At 37.5% G+C, this 18025-nt stretch overlaps 1 protein-coding gene across 5 annotated transcripts in view; it reads right to left on the reverse strand.

The window, feature by feature from the left end:
- Positions 1 to 18025, reverse strand: part of LOC134748035 (mucin-2) — a 30890-nt gene that overhangs the window by 3515 nt on the left and 9350 nt on the right. For 2 of the 5 annotated variants that reach the window (XM_063682759.1, XM_063682758.1), the window contains 6 exons: positions 17626 to 17852; positions 16064 to 16205; positions 15085 to 15244; positions 10111 to 10299; positions 8274 to 8529; positions 5241 to 5350 (listed from right to left, as the gene is read on the reverse strand). In XM_063682759.1, coding sequence (XP_063538829.1) covers positions 5241 to 5350; positions 8274 to 8529; positions 10111 to 10299; positions 15085 to 15244; positions 16064 to 16205; positions 17626 to 17852 — 1084 coding nt within the window. Of the gene's footprint in view, positions 1 to 5240; positions 5351 to 6936; positions 7444 to 8273; positions 8530 to 10110; positions 10300 to 15084; positions 15245 to 16063; positions 16206 to 17625; positions 17853 to 18025 lie in introns of those variants that run through there. The other 3 variants (XM_063682760.1, XM_063682762.1, XM_063682763.1) reach the window with 3 other exon arrangements.

The raw sequence follows: 18025 nt of genomic DNA on the forward strand, positions 1-18025 counted from the left end.
GTTTTTATTTCAATCTTTCGTTTTTGCTACATCAGTGATGTCTTTTTGCATCATGTCAGCCTACTGTAGGCATGTTATAGCCGCACTATAACAGTGCGGCTATAACTTTCTCTGAATAAGGCTGTTGAAATCAACGAATCGCTTGAATTTGTTTACTAGCGTCCTTCGTGTATTTATTTTGTAGGCAAAGACAACCAATTTGATGGCGGGTCAGATTAAACTAGGTTTAGGTACCTAAATAATACATGTAGCAGTATAAATGACAAGCGAGTAAGTCAATGTATGTTTCAGACTACGATAAACTTTCGAATGTCAGTCTTTCTGACATTGACATAAGAATTAATTTCACCTGACCGGTGAGAAAGGATTTTTCTCAAACATGCTCGGAAATGGTCGCATTTTGTTCGTAATTAGAAAACGCAGTGCCTAATTTTTATCCCAGCGACGACAACGCACGCCAGCCGCGCGCCCGGCGCGGGCAAAAATGAAATTCGTATGATTAATTTTACTGCTAGGAGTAAAATAACCGATACAATGGTAGATTGTACAACAAGGGCATAAAGCGATCCATTTTTAACAGAGACAATTTTATTGGTCTGAGCGCAGGAGGCAGGAGGACCAATATAGTCGAAGATAAAAATGGACATTTATCCCACGAGCACTGCACTGCTTTTCTCTTCGACTGTGAGTAAAGTATGCATCAAAAATATCCAATATTGTAGGTTATTTTACCGTATTTATTTAAGACCAAAGAAAATTGTACTCGGTTGTGTCGGGGGAGCGGGGCGCGCCGGTCGGGGGCTCGCCGGCTCGCAGGGCTGGCAGTTTGTTTGTATGGCAGATTTTGGACTTTATTGCTAAGTCAATGAGGGTCGTAATATATCATTTTACTTTATGCTCTAGAACAAAAAGTAACTTTATGTCGTCTACGCACGACATACGCATACGTCTGCCACTACGCCTATAAAAAACAACAACAAACGATGTTTGCTATATCTTACAGTTTTATTTATATAAAATCGTCATTAACTTAACTACACAAATAAACATTTAAAATATTTCATCTAAATGTTAGCGGTAAAAATGTCTACTCAAACACGCGCAGGTATTTTTTTAAATTGTTATGGAGGCAAAGTTGAAAATTATTCATTCTGTAATTCTGTTTTACTGGATATGGTTTGTCAAAGGACTGTCTCGTTTCAAACATAGACAGAGAGAATCATACTATCTCTGTCTTACACTAGTACTAGCACCCAAAACAAAAGTATGAGTATATATATTGACCGGGATATAGACCGTGATTACCTTTTGTATTATTTGTGAGCTCCCGATATTCCGATATCTAGTGAAACTAACCGTGAATCATTCAAAACTCTAAGTATGAGTATAGTTTTTTTGTTCTTATTTACTGACAATTTGGTTTGACCAACTATATATTGTGCGTTGTTGATTTTGTTATTTAATGTGAAATCCGACGAAAAAAATCGTAATCGTAGGAGCGGGAATTGACAGCGTAACCAGAATTTACTTCAAATAACTTGCCGCTGCCAAGTCAAAGGCGAAGTATATGAGTTGCTTATGGCAATTTTATTATTTGAAAAACTAAGAAGTTTATCAGAAACAGTTTTTGTGGCATGTTTTAAAGAACTGGGGCCCGTTTATCAAAAGCTGTAGCTTGTAATACAAGTGGAAGTCCCTTTCTAACAAAAGCTGTCAAAAAAGGGACATCCACTTGTATTACAAGCTACAAGCTTTTGATAAACGGGCCCCTGAAAGTAACTATAAAATCGTCAACACTGGGAATTATACTCCATGCTTAAGGCAACGATGTATGTGAAACATCATATCAACATAAAAGGCTATGTAAATTTAGTTATGTGGCAAAAACGACAGACGGATACAAGGCGAAAAAACCAAAGATACATAAAAATATACGGGTAATAAAAATACACGACACGTGTATAAAATATGCGCGTGAAAAAGATATACGTGCTAGTTATATTTTGAGTGTAGTTTAGTTTTAGTTTTTCTATAAATAAAACTTTGATTTCGTGGAGTTTTTTTAATTTATTTCATTGCAGGTTTTAGAAAAGCACTATACATACCTCGGCGTGAAAAGGGGTTGCCGGCCTCATAACTACGCCGTCTATTTTATTCGGCCAGCAACCCCTTACTTCACGGCCTCTGTAGTAATGTACTATTCTGTGTCGGCGAGTACTTCACGCGTGCGCGCAACTACGCGGAACGAACGAGTACATAACGTATGCCACATTCGCCAAATATATTATGTTTCAGTATTTCCTTACATGTTTGAGAAAAGCACCATGGATACCCCGGTGGAAACAGGCATTTTCTGACTCGGACCTTTTGCCAGGCCGAGGCCTGCCATTTAGGTAAAGCCTGACCAGGAATATATGATTATTGTCAATAGGGCGCTGTTATTTTCATGTATTAGGGTGACAGTTCAGTATAGTATGAAAATATTAGTTCCAGTGAAATTCCGCAACATGGCGCGTGATCATATATTCCTGGTACCTAAACAAATAATATAGTATGATCACCTACACATCTAATTGGTTGACTACGTCAGGTTATAAAGTAGACTTGATACGATTTGAGAGTTTTTAGAATATTCAAATTAACCGGCTCTTTCTCACTTATGTTATAAGTACCTACATTGTATAAAGAAACCTGTTGGAAGAAACTGGTTGTTTTTAAAAGACACCTAAAAGCTTTTCTTACCGAGAAAGCATATTACTCTATTTAACTCTATTATAACAGAATTTTTGACTGAATTACCTAATTAAGATGTACTGCATGAAATAACCCTGTTTTGTCTATTATTGTTTGTCTGTGGTATTATGATTAGTGTGTATTTTTATTGAATTTGTATGCCAATAGGCACGACATAGTGATACTAAAATATTTATTTAACATCTTGTAACTTACAAATTTGCAATCTCTATGAATCTTTGAAAAACCTAACGTATATCAGGTATGGGCCAGAAACTGATATATAATGTAAACGATTTGAATTGGTATTGTCCAATTGCGGGTGGCATAGCTGAAGAATGATATTAAAAGTTTGGAGGTTATTGAACCCTGTGAATGCCACGCCTATAAAATATAAACCTTATTGGAATGCATGAACGTCGATATTACACTGTCACCGTGCTCGTCAGTTGACGTCTGTGCCGGTCAAACGGGTTTATTTACTTCGCAGTGCCTTTATTAATTTTAAGAACAAGTCTGAGTCTGACCATTGTTAGTTGTTAGTTGTATCTTAACAACAAGTCTAAGTCTGACCATTGTTAGCTGTATTTTAAAAACAAGTCTGAGTCTGACCATTGTTTGTTGTATTTTTGACAGTCAATGGTGAAAACTTACACTTGTTTACTGTAAGCGTACGCTTACAGATGTAGTATTTTCCATCGTATTTTCTCGGAAACGTTCGTATTTGTCATGCTACTTCAGTACTTTTTGTACCGAGACTGAATGAAATAGCAAGGCACGTTCAAGTTTCCGTGAAAATACGATGGAAAATAATTATGCACTACATCTGCACATTAATACCTATCTATATTATTCATTAGGAATGGCGACTGATACTTTTTAACCCTTTTCTTGACCAATTTAAAAAATATCGTGAATTCAAGCCAAACTTGCGCCTGATAGCGTAAAAAATTCTCTACGAACAACAAACAAAAAGACGGTGTAAAATTATGTATCTTGTAAGATACGTTGCAAAGGGATAAAAAAACCACCTTACCAATAAATCAAACACACAAAGTTTTTGTTTGTGTTTTGTGTATTTTTGATAATTAATGAGAGCTATCAGTTTTTGGACAATCACAAAAAAAAAAATAACGCACAATCGTATTGGACGTGTCGGAAAGGGATAAGTGACAAAAATTCAACTTAAACAACAGCATAACCACAAATCAACAACGGAAAATTCCCTGAAATAGTCGGTTATATTTATTAATAGTCTGACGTTCTTCCCTTCTTGTAACATATACAGCTGGGTTTTTTTTATTGTAAATAATTTATCTCAAATGGTATCAAGTCACATAATCGTCATATCTTAATCTATGGTCCTAAAACGCTGGAAAAAGGCACACAAACCGGTCTATCGGCCGATAGTACGAGGTCATTTCATACGCGACCCGCTACCGACTAGAGGCATCATTCGATCGCTGTGTATATACATCATGCCACCTTACACTGTCTAATACATCTAAAACACAACTAAGCTTCCTATCGATGTCATATTTCATCTGTTTGTTTCAGGATATATATTTGATTATTTATTTCGTTGGGTTTTAAGGAGTTTAAGGTTTGAGGTGGAATAAAAAGGTTGACTAGTTTATGGAAACAGCGATACGTGAAGCAATATAAAAAAGCGGTAATAGCGAATACATAACTAAAGCAACCAATCTATGTAATGAAGTATATGTAACATGCAAAAGGAATGGAGTAAAGCGTCAATTTCGAGAACACGTTTTTCAAACAATAATAATCTATAATTGTTTGCAACAATAGAATGTGTGCAAAATGTGTTCTTAAATTTGATATCAATATGCACACAGCATAATAGCAAGCGGTAAAAGATGGTATAGACTTGCATATTAAGCTACAAGAAATTTTTGAATTGAGTTTTATAGTAAAATTCCTTCTAGTAGCTTACTGGCAAGCCTTAAACGGACTGCGGAATCATGTAAATAACTCTCAATTTGAAGAAATAAATAGTAGTAAAGCATTGTAACACGTTACAATTTTGTACACTAAAGACAAACTTGTTGTAACCTAAAACGAAACAGTCAACGACAGATCGTTTGTTATTACGATTACAGTAAAAATAAGTTCTTTTATCAAAATTTTAATTTTTAATTTTTCATACAAGATTTTTTAGTTGACTGTCCTTTTTTTTTCAACAGGCAACTAATACTCGTCGAGACAATTCTAATAAACCCAAATACTTTGTTTTATTACAGAGATCCCATGGCCACCTCCTGTCTCCATCATCATTGCATTGTCACAAACATTGCAATTAAAATAAAAGTAAAAATATTGTCAGTGTACAGAATAGTTACCCGTATTATACAAAATAGGAAAGATTAACTGTTAAACGAGAAAATAGTGAACCAATCATATTAAATTTGTATCGATTGTTTGAGAATGATTGTCCATTCGTCCGCAGCCCGGGCCCTACGGTCGGGTCGGGTCGGGTCGTGACGTACCTTGGTGCAGCTGTCTATCGCAGAGCTTACATATGACGAGTTGCATGGTCCCCTTGGGACCGATGAAGGAGCGGTCGCACAGCGGGCAGTAGCGACCGATGCGATACGCCCTACGCACGCACACACACATACGCAACGTACGCGCACAAGCACCGGAACACAGAAACACGCCATTAGTTCATACACGGAGCTAGGATGGAACTATTTTGTTACTTGTCTTCAGGTTTGTTTTTGGGTAGGGGGGAGTTGTGTACAGTAAGGGTTATTTAGGCCGTTAAAAGTGAAGTCAGAAAATCGCAAGTCTGGCCAACCATCGTGTCACAAAGTAAAAAAAGAAAGTTCAAATCTTCCACATTTAGAATTTTTGAATTTTTAGACACAATGTTTCAAGTATGATCTCCATGTTTGCATTTGAAATCTCATACAATTATATATGTATGTTATTGTATGAGAACAAAGAATACAATTGAATTAGATTTCAAATGACCGGCGGATATGCTTAGTGCGGCAGTATAATAGGCTAGTTTCCTGTACGAGTCAAACTGTCTAAAAGCAATGGAAATACGCGGATATAATAAACTTGCGTTTATTTTCTCAACGATTTTTAAGTTGACAGAAACTAATACGAGACTTCATCGTTTCATACTTAGGTATTGTGTCGCCAGTTTTTTTTCTACCAACTTCATAGGCTTATGTTTTGACGATTTAAAAATAGATTTAAATAATCTTCAGGAAACTAGCCTAATCTTTAATGTGAATCAAGATTTATTCCGGCGATTCAGTGTACTGAATTTCGTATTTAGATTTGCTAGCCAATTTCTGGTTGTGTGGAAGTCAGGATTTATTTTCTTTTAAATTTAAAGCACAAGGCTAAGTTTCATTGGAGTGGTTCTGAATGAAGAGATACAATGTAGTGTGACATGTTTGACAATCTTTTTGTGAAATTCTTAGTATTAAATTTGATCTGTATAATAATTCAATATTATTATGGAATAATATTTACATCAATAAATTGCTCTGATAATTAGCTTAAGATAATATATATGTACATATTATTCATCACATAAGTGCTTGTTGCTAGGCCTACACGAATAAAGTATATTTGAACTTTGAACTTGAACATGCTGAAAACATAGTTATTTTTGTGTTGTGCCCGAAGACAAGTAACAAAATATAGTTGAGTTAGTTGACGCTGGAATGATTAGGATACTACGCCCGTGTTAGTCAAGTCTGACATAGAATGGAACATTAATGTAATGACAGTTAGTTGGCAAAGTCACTGCGGTGATGATGATGACACCCATTATCACAGATGATTCCATGTTCATTGAGGCAATACGCAGAAAAGATAAAATAAACCCATGTCAAATACTTTTAAGTCACTTAAGTACATACATGTAAATATTTGAATTGAGTTATTTTAGACTTGAATAGGCGACAGATTGATTTATCGAGTTTAGAAGGTGATGTACAAGAGATTGCTAGTTCTACATAAAAATATATATTTTTAAATATTACTTATGCCGTTATTCATAAACGTCTAAAAATCTAGTTAATTCTTATTTGGTACAGTGGCACTTTGACATTCGTATGTCAAAATGAGACAAATGGTATTTTAAATTACTTATAGCTTAGGTTTTATGAATAAGAGCGTTTGTACAACTCATAGCAACCTCAAGACATATTTTTATTTAATCTGTAGTTGCAGCTGTATTACCTCAATTAAAAACATGGTTTTATATTAATAACCAAATTACAGTAAAATGAATAAGGAAACAGTAAAGTTGGTGTGGCTGCTAAGAAGAGATCCCAGATAATTTTGATACCATTTCAGCTACTACCGATATTAACCAGAAAGAAGGTATATACAACAGCAGTGGTGTAGGTTTTACAGTGATTTCCAAACCAATTAAGACCTGTTAGTTGATTCAACTTTCCTGTTTATAATCGAAATAAAGATTGTTCGCTCTTCTAAACATCAACGTACCATAAAACTTTCATTAATCTGAACAAACAGCCTTCATACATAGAGATTAATAGAAATAACTTAAAAGGATGTGTAGCATGCATACCTATCGAATTATACTGGGGTTGTGCGAAAGAATGCTGCGTTGGGCATAGACTGCAGGGGTAAGATACTATACCGGAGTAAGCACATGTCAGTGAGCCGTCGTGTTAGTCCCACACGCTTGATGTCAACAAACTACCAAGACCAAGACCAAAACGTTAACATTACACAGAGTTCGAAACTTAGTACTTTCGTGAGAGCTTCGAATGGTTTTTTCACGTTTTATTTGGCTGCTCAGCGATTTACTTGGAATGACTCTGCGTATTGTCTCATTGGAATGCACAGTTTAATATTTTTAAGACTAGAGTCATATAAGAACCTATATTACATCAAGTATTTTATTTGATATATTTAAGATGGGTGAAATCCTTTACTAGGCTCATAATTTTTCTTGAGTCTGGTTATTTTGAATTCTCAAGTTATTGTATTTTTAAGGACCTCTTAGGTAAAGCATGTATGAAAATATATAGATACATTTTATTATTGCACTACCAAAAATATTATTAAAGTTAGAAGTCGTATCGTATTATATTAGTGAAGCGTTGCATCTTCAAAATAATGCTGAGCCAATCAGTTATGCTAGTTGAAATATTTGCATTTTATTGAAAAATAGTATTTAAGACGAATAGCTTCATTTTTAAGAAATATCAGTCGGTAAGATATGTAAATAAACAAGTTAAAATAGTTTTTTAAAACTAATTTAGTTTTCTACGAGTCATTTGTGATATTTAACATAATCATTCCTACATTATCAGATATAACCTTACAGTATTCCTAACGGCAACAATCATTTAACTATATACCTATTTCTTTGATCGATTCCCTAATCTAAACTATCTAAAAGTATTTTAAAAAAAACACCTAGCGATCCTAGCACTTTATTAAGTTAAGAATGATACTGACAAACCCTAGTTTGTTATCTCGAGACCGAAGTATCTTGTACCTTGTACTGTAGTGGTACTGACCTGGCGCAGGGCGTGCAGAGCGAGTGGGAGTAGAGCTTGTGTCCGCCGGGGCCGCGCCGGGTCTGGTGGTGCCAGTCCGCGCCCGGCGCCGACACCGAGCCCTGCGGCGTGCCGGGGGCGGGGGCGGGGGCGGGGGCGGACGGGCCGGGGGCGGGGGCGGCCGGACCGGGGGCGGGGGCGGCGCCCGGCGCCAGCCCGTTCGGGTCCCGAGCGCCGCACGACTTGCATATCGCGCACTCTACGCAGTGCCATCGCCCTGGAAGGTGGAATGCGACGTTTTACAATACAAACAATGTATGGTGCTGTCATAAACTGTTGGCGATCTCCTTGGCGGCGCGTCGATCATTAACATCTATTCTGCGAAAACTATAGATTCAAACTCGAAATAGTATTTTATCTACATCAATATCATAACCTCCCTAAAATAATAACGGCCTATATTAACAACAAGTGGGTGCATCGTAATTTTAACTATACGTTATCGATAACCGAAACCTTCCCCTATACATTCTTTGGAAGATCTCTGAGAAAAAAAGAAATTTGATTTGGCCTTTATTCTAATATCAGCAGGGTGCGAAACTCCTAGCTTCGGGCAAAGTCGGTTCCGTTCGGCTCAGCATTGGTCCGAGCAATTATTAGATTTGGCACATCATGACGTCCCTTAGCGTGCACGACCACAGATAAGATAATGACTTGAATTTTGACAACCCTAAATAGCCGAAAGGGAGAGTGCCATATATTAGAAAGGAACAGCATGATTCGACCCTGAACCATTGTCAAACTTCGGTTTTGTAGGAAGTTTCCTTTCTGTACGCTAGTACTATTATTTATTCTGTGATATCAGTCGAAATGACGTTTTAGAAATGAAGACTTCATTTCACATAGTGTCAGTGCAAATAATTTTGTCAAATTTAGCATGTTAAATTAAACATTTACTTGATGTCGAACGATATGGCACTCGGCCCCCGACTCTAGTTTGTCTCTGAATAAAAAAAAAACAATGGATGCGTGACATTAGCGAAAAAAAGCGAAAAAGCATTACTTTGTTTTGTAGAAGCTTATGATATTGATGTAGATAAAGCAGTATATGTAACTGTATATAATTAGATATTAAAATACTCGTGTGATCCTTTTATGAAACTCATTTCATTCGATTCATAAACCCACAATCGTATTTTAATGCCTTTCATTATGTATCAGTCACATAATAACGACACCTTGTCCCGTGCGTGTATTTTATTCGCCTACGGCTTAAAGACATCTCGGGACTCGTAAATAATAACACACTTTCCACACTTGCATTGAAATGCACTATTACAGTACAGTGCGACTGTACATACGGTGCTAATTTACCGCCCTAGTGCGGTAACTAGCACTATACGTGCCTATTTCGAAAATTTAAAGCGCCATATGCCATATGTATTGTAAAACGTTGTAACAATACACGTGCGAAAAGGTTATTCGCAACTCGTTTCGATTTAAAACACTCCCATCGGTCGTGTTTTAATTTATCGCCACTCGTTGCGAATTTCCTACTTTTCGCACTTGTATCGTAATATACTGGGTTTCTATTGTTTCCTATAAAGTTTTAAGTCATAATGTATTGTTTGTCCACATTTTCGTTAGTCATGATTTGGATTTTCTCAGAAAGGCGTGACTTTTCAGGATTGCCACAAAACAAATCTAACCTAACCTATCTAGATAGATAACCTTACGAAAATCCTGAAATCTTAACAGTTTCAGAATGATGACTAATGATAATCTGACAATCATTACATTATGACTTAAAATAATGATGTCAAACAAAGGTAGTAATAGAATAATATAGTATAGTGACCGGTGGGCACCCGCTCCAGGCCGACGCAGTAGATGTGGAAGCCGCGGTCGCACAGGTCGCAGAACAGCATCTTGTCGTCGTCGGCGGGCAGCGCGCACGCGCAGCAGGTCTTGCACTCGGCGCACTGCCACGCGTACTCGCGCACTTTGCGGATTGTGTCCGCGGGTAGCTCCACGCAGTGCGGGTGTACTGCGAAGATAACATCATCGTTAAATCGTATAAAATTACAGCAAAATAATGTAATTATTATGGCAAATATGAAAAGTTTAATCCACGCTGAAATAACTGAATCAGTAGAACATTTAAAACAGGATCTAATAAAAAAAAACCGAGGACCTCAAAACACAACAGGATTTTTTGAAAAAGCAGCTTCAGAGCACAAATGACAAAATTATAAATCTAGAAAAAGAAAACAAACATCTAGCGGCAACTTTACATGACCTACAAACACGTATTAACAAGTGCTCCGAACCTTTAAATAACCCAAACGATCAAAGAATAATAGTTCTCCACGGCCTGGACGAATATTATGGAGAGGAGGAAGCGGACCTTTATCCACGCATTAGTGCAATGTTTGCTGAAATACTTAACTTGGATATAAATGGTTTTATTGAATCGGCTGCGCGAATCGGGAAAATAGGCAAACTGAGAAAAAACCGGCCCGTCGCTATAGAACTACTAAGCAAGCGCATGAAAAATTATATCATAGAAAATGCACATTATTTTAATAATAGCGGCTATAAAATATCGAATTTTTTGAACAAAGAAGACTTACAAAGGAGGCACCAGCTGATAAAAATGTTACAAGACTCACGTCGGAACGGAAATTATGCGTACATACGTCATAATAGATTATATGTAAACGGTCAAGAAGTTACCCCCACGAAATGCGACTTACCACAGAGTCCACTTTCATCTACCGCACAGGAAAAAAGCGTAAACAAGAACGAGGCAGCGATAAACGGCGATGCGCAAAACCAACCTACGACCACCTCAAACAACGGGCTGGCAGTCTCCAGCGGATGCCCCGAAGAAATGGACAGGGCTAGCAAGTCGGACCCACCCGTAGTAAATCGCACTTTTCGCACCTTTCGAAATGAACTTTAACATCTTCATACAGAATGCACAAAGTATAAAAAATAAAGCGCACATACTCGAAACTCTCCTCAGCTCAAAAAACATAACAGCCGTTTGTTTATCAGAGACCTGGATATCTGAAATGCAAAAAGATTTAATACGTATTGAAGGCTACATATTTGCCTCGGCTTTCTATCGGAAATGCCATTCGGGTGGTGGAGTGGCGATTCTGCTAAAAGAAGGTATCGACTTCAAAATTCGGGAAGATATTACTCAATTATCTACAGAACTTATTTTTGAATGTTGTGCCGTGGAAATACCAACGGAGCGCATATTATTAATTTGTGTCTATAGGCCTGACCGCGATATCGATGTATTTTATGAGACATTGAACACTCTCCTTAACAAAATAAGATTAAAGGAACAGAAAATGCAAATAATTTTATGCGGCGACTTTAACATCAATATGGCAACAAAGTCGCGACAATCGGAAAGGCTTTTAAATACTTTGTTACCTTTTAACTTGCACCAAATAGTAAAAACACCAACTAGAGAAATAAAGAAATCAGCAACATGTATTGACCTTATATTTACTAATATGCTAGACAAAAAACGTATTTTGGTTGAGGACTTTGGTATATCAGATCATAAGAGTGTAATTTATGTACTCCCAAAACATGTTTGTAACAAAAATGAAATTAAGAAAACATACATATATAAAAGGAATTATAATGATAATAACATGACCGCATTCAAAAATGAATTATACTGTTCAGACTGGAATAAAATCATCGCTCACAACAATATAAACCAAAACTACAATGCGTTTAGCGAACACCTAACACAAATTTTAAATAAATGTATACCAAAGCGTAAAACATATCTGCGTACACCTAAAACTAATACATGGGTAACAAACGGTCGTCGCTTGTAAATCGCTTGTAAACACAAAAGAGCGCTAAAACGGCTCATAAATCAGTCTAAAAACGCCACACTAGAAAGATACTATAAATTGTACGAAAAGACTCTTAAAAAATGTGTAAAAACATAAAAAAAATTAAATTTTGTAAGAAAAATGAAAGCATCCAAAAATACAACTAAAACGATGTGGAATATTATTAGGGACACAACAACATACAAAAAAGTTAGCCAACAAAACTATATTAAAAACATGTCGCTAAAAATTAATAGAACCATTGTAGAATCGCCCGAATCAATTGCTAATATACTTAACGAGCATTTTGCGTCTGTAGGTGAGTCACCACCGGCCGGGAGTGGCGGGGAAACCGCGCCGGCGCAACCGGCCGGCAGACCCGTTATCTCACCATTGTCAAACTCCCTATTTATTAGCGAGGTAACTGAAAGCGAAATTCTTGCAATAATTCGGCAAATAAAGAATAAAAAAAGTTTTGGTATAGATGAAATCCCCGCGGCGCTTTTAAGACTGTGTGCAAGCGAGTTGGCTACACCGTTACGGGTACTCATAAATCAATCTTTTAGCGAGGGCGTGTTTCCGGATCAATTAAAAATTGCAAAAATTAAACCGTTACCTAAACCGGGAGGCGACAAGAAAGACCCGAGTCAGTATAGGCCTATTGCACTCTTGCCTGCTATTTCTAAGATCTTTGAGAAAGCAATGGTAATCAGAGTATGCAATTTTTTTGAAAAGTTTAACGTGCTAGATAAACACCAATTCGGTTTTCGTAAGCGTCATTCTACAACGCTTGCGGTCTACAATTACACACAGCATATCCTTAGCAGTATAGAGAGCAAACAATACGCAGTGGGATTACTTCTTGACATGACCAAGGCATACGATCGCGTCTTACATAACATCCTTTTGGCAAAATTAAACGGCATGGGTATTCGCGGAAACGCCTATATGTGGTTCAAATCATACCTTGAAAATCGTAGTCAATATGTACAGGTAGACTATTTTTGCAAAGATTCCGGTGAAATAAAAAACATCATGTCTGAAGTACGAGGCACTTCATGTTCCATACCCCAAGGAAGCGTCGCCGGATGTTTATTATTCTTAGCCTATGTAAATGACTTGCCTAAAATACTGGACACAACCTGTATAATGTTCGCGGATGATGTTTCCTTGTTATTTAGTTGCTCGGAAAATGGAGATTGCAATGAGCGGTTGCAAGAAGTATCGCAAACAACCCAAAAATGGCTCATTGATCACAATCTCGAAATGAATTTAAAGAAAACAAAAATTATTCAATTTAAGCCCCCGCAAAAGAAATCGTTGGATATGTCATTAAAAATTAACAATGTATGTATTGAGGAAGTGACTGAATTCAACTTGCTAGGAATAAAAATTGACTGCAGTTTGAACTGGAAATCCCACGTGCAAAACATAAAAACAAAATTGTCCCGTTTTATATACGCCCTAAGCATTTTGAAAGTAAATACAAACTTCGAGACTGCCTTGTCAGCATATTATGCGTACGCGAATTCTTGGCTTAGTTACGGTATAATACTCTGGGGTGCTAGTACGGACGCACACCAGCTCTTTGTTAGTCAAAAGGAATGTATACGTATCTTGACCAACACGCAAATACCTAACAGCTGCCGTCCGCATTTTGAACGACATAAAATTCTTACTTTACCAAGTATCTACATAATGGAAGCGGCAATGTTCGTTAGGAATCACCCGAAATTATTCCCATTGCAAAAAATCATATCAAACAGACTTAATCCTAATCAAAATAAAATCCAGTACTTCTTACTAATCTCGAAACTAGCTATGTACAGAAACGGTCCTTACTGTAGATGCGTCATCATAGCAAACAAACTACCCGAAATATTGAAACAGGAAAGTAATGACAAAATATTTAAAAATAAGTTAAAAATGCTGCTCACCGATAAGTCTTACTATTCAATTGACGAATTTTTAAATGATGACACTTTGTTGAAATGGAATCCGTTAAGTTAAATATAGTAGGAATGAATATGATTATGTAAATATTAAAAATAATTATAATATCAGATTATGACATTGCATTGTATAACTTCTTAATTTAATTAATATTGTTTTGACATACCTTTGCTTTGCATGAACTATCTTAGCTTTAAATTATATTAATTATTTTGATTTTCGCTAGAATTGTAAGTACCTATCTGTTAGCATTTTGTGCCCTATCAGGGTGTCATGTACCAACTACCTGTAACTAACATCTTTTGTAATGCACATGACATGTAATGTTGAATAAATATAAATATAAATATAAAACACATGTGATTATATAAAAACGACCGTCGCGACCATCGTCAAACCTAGTATTTTCTATTACTAGTATTCTCTTCTACTTGCACCAATAGAAAACCCTCGTATACGGATCACTCTCTCTCTCTTCTCTCCCTCAAAAGAAGAGACGTGTCAAAAACATGTAGACTGAAATTCGTCCAAAATGAAACGGACCCGTAATTAATTTATTTTTTTCAGTCAGCAGCAGAAGTTGTTAAGCGGGCGTCGTTTTAAAAATTACCTTGACATTGACACGCTCTTATTCTCTCAACAATAAAGTCGCGTCAAGATCATTTTGAACACCTCGCCCGCTTAACAACTGCTGTTGACTGTACTTGCAGCGAGTCCCCGGCAAGCTCGGTTCTTCATACAAAGGTAGTTACGCTCACATTTTAAAACGACTAGCTAGTTTGCTCTGAAACTTTGTACTTACAATAGGATAAGGTATATCTATGGCTGTAATTAGTTATAAACTAATTACAGACCTGATATACCTCATGTCATTATATGTGCATTACAATCCAACACGTAGTTTTAAAATGAGAACGAAACTTCGTTTGTATGGGAAGGTGAAATTCGGCCGAGCTTGCCGGGGACTCTTAAACCGTAAAATTAGCTAAATTTACAGTGAAGTTACTCACGGCGACAGTTGCAGTTGGCGCAGACGAGGAAGCGCTCGTGCGAGTACTTGCGGTTGCCTTCTTCACGCAGGTGGCAGGCGCGACACAACTCCTCGTCGCGGGGTTCCTCTTTCGGCTCCAGCATACTGCTGCTTCGCTTCACCTTCATTAGCTTCTTGCGCTGTGTTAGAAAGATTATAAGTATTATTTTTTATATGCCGTCAACCCGTGGTGAAACAGGTATGGCGGGGGTGAATGGGGATAAAACCTGGAATGAGATTTACCTAATAATTTCTTAAAAACCACCCAGCGGATAAAGTAAAGGGAATCGGATGTTAGGCATTCTCCAGAAAATACAATCAAATTGTCACTATTAGATAAAATAATAATTTCTATTTTACATCTCGAATCCTATTTGAATACTATTTTTATTAGTTTATTATGGACATCGATAACTGACTGTTACATAATGAAAGTCGTAAAAATACGAGTGTGGGCTTATGAAACGAGGTAAAAGCGAGTTTCATACAAACATGCTCTCTATGATGTGTTGGATCATTTTACGACCGCCATTGCGGAATTGATCACACTGTTTGCAATTGACATTTCATTTCGAATAAAACATCATATCGACTACTCAAAATTCGAAATTTCACAGATAAGAAATTGGTTCTAACAAAATAGTGTATCTTTACACTGGCCCTAATTTGCGGTTTTTAAACGCTTCATAGAGGGTTTATGACATAAATAAATAATAATAAATAAATATTAGGGGACATCTTATACAGATCAACCTAGGCCAAAACTAAGCAAAGATTGTACTATGGGTGCTAGGCGACGATATACATACTTATACATAGAAAACACCCATGACTCGGGAACAAATATTTGTGTTCATCGCACAAATAAATGCCCTTACCGGGATTCGAACCCAGGACCACCGGCTTCACAGGCAGGGTCACTACCCAAGTATATAGTAATTAGGCCAGACCGGTCTTACCTTAGGCGGCTGGTGGCGACTGCGACTGTTGTCGTCGCTGGAGTCCAGGTGGGAGCCCCAGTCGGGCTCGGACTCCGAGCTGGACTCGCACGGCGACGGCGGCGCCGGCGGCGCGCCCACCACCGTGTTCAGAGGGAAATATCTGACGAAATTATTAACTTATCTCACTAATTCTTGCCACAATTAATGAATGAGTGAACAATGGTTTTTTAAGTTTTTTTATAAGTTTTGTTCGGGTTTTTGGAATACTTTAGCAGCTCCGATATATGTGATGGCGACTGTACGTATGGTGCTAATTTACCGCCCTAGTGCGGTAACTAGCACTATAGGTGCGAATGTCGAAAATTTAAACGGCCATATGGACTGTAAAACAATACACGTGCGAAAAGGTAATTCGCAACTCGTGTCGATTCTGTCTTGAAACCCGCTATCCCGCATGGCGGTGATGTTAAAACGTCCGCAGAGCAGTAGTAAAAATGTTTATTGTATGTTCAATGTTAAAGTGAAAATGCTAAGTAAATAAGTCTAAATAGATTGATAGACGAATTGCTGCTTTTTAGATAGATAGATAAGACATTTATTTGTTTGCTGCAAACACACACAATCCCATCCAATCCAATACACCCAATCACATCCAATGGAGGATGGCGGGTCTGCGAGGCGTCAGTAGTGTACAAATTATTTTTTATTTCTCATGCTCGGAAAGTGGGTCGTTGTTGTTCTAAAAAGTGTGCAGAAAATGATACGTTTCTGCTCTAGAGCACTGTACTTTCTAAGTACGTTGTTTTCTTTTTCTTTACGACAAGCAGTTAAAATTTCGGTTTTAAATGGATTTGTTGTACAATTTCTATTCTGATAATTAATTCCCCATTCAATAAATAACGACATTTTTACCTAAATTGTTAATTGAAAGTACCCTCAAGAAATTCCACTGAAGTTTATACTTAGCCGTGTTTTTTAAATGCATATGTATTTTACTTTCCTCGTATTCGAACCCCTTGGTTAACAATCTACTATTAAAGATTCGTATTCGTATTTTAAGCAATCATTGTGACACATTAAAGCAACCTTTCCCTAGGGATCCTTTCCAAGCAAGAACTATGTACGCGACAGTTGCACCAGCCTGGTGACTATAGGATTCATTAGTTATTTAACAGTGGACATATATTATGTAGTATGAAAATTTAAGTTTACATTTTTGGCCGGAAATCGAGATCACTACTTTTACTTCCCCCGTAGCCAACAGTCCAGTGAGTGCTCAGTACCCATGTGTATATAGTCCAGGTGGAAAATTCATCAGTGGCTGGGCACTACCTAGTCCCACATTGTAATTAAGAATGACGGAGGAGGAGAAAGTACTGCTGCAACAGCGCATGTGGATGTAATCCTTCTAAAGTTAGTCGCCAGGTGTCGCTACCTCCATGGAAAAATAAATAAATATTATAGGACACAAGAGTAGTGTAGTCCCAAAGTAAGCTCAGTCATACCACATACCACCTCGGTAATAAGTAGTACATACATCTGTAAGCTAAGCTTCAAGTATAAGTTTAACAATATCTCACCTCAACTGATCCGGAGTATAGTACCGGTAGGTGTGCTGGTACTGCCCCGGCAGCAAGGCGTGCGGGTAGAAGCCGGCCGGGGGCTTGACGTGCGTCCCCGGGCTCTTCAGCGGGGCGCGGCGCCGCTGCACGGTCATGGTCTGCAGGTCGGCGCAGGCGCCTCGCCGGACCGAGTTGAGCCGCGCGTTCCACTCGCTGGCTGACGCTATCGCTGCCGCCGCCATGTCCTGACAAACAATAATTGTTAAAAACTCTCTATATGCATCGGCGATAGGGTTATGATAATTGGGGTTAATTTCATAACAGTCGTGTACTATTTTCTACCGAAATTGTACGGCATGGTTGCATTTCAACCGAGAATATATTGATTGTATCAGTTTTGTAAACAAATTCGTGCTTT

The sequence above is a fragment of the Cydia strobilella genome, chromosome 15 (assembly GCF_947568885.1).
Source record: "Cydia strobilella chromosome 15, ilCydStro3.1, whole genome shotgun sequence".
Classification (NCBI taxonomy): Eukaryota; Metazoa; Arthropoda; class Insecta; order Lepidoptera; family Tortricidae; genus Cydia; species Cydia strobilella.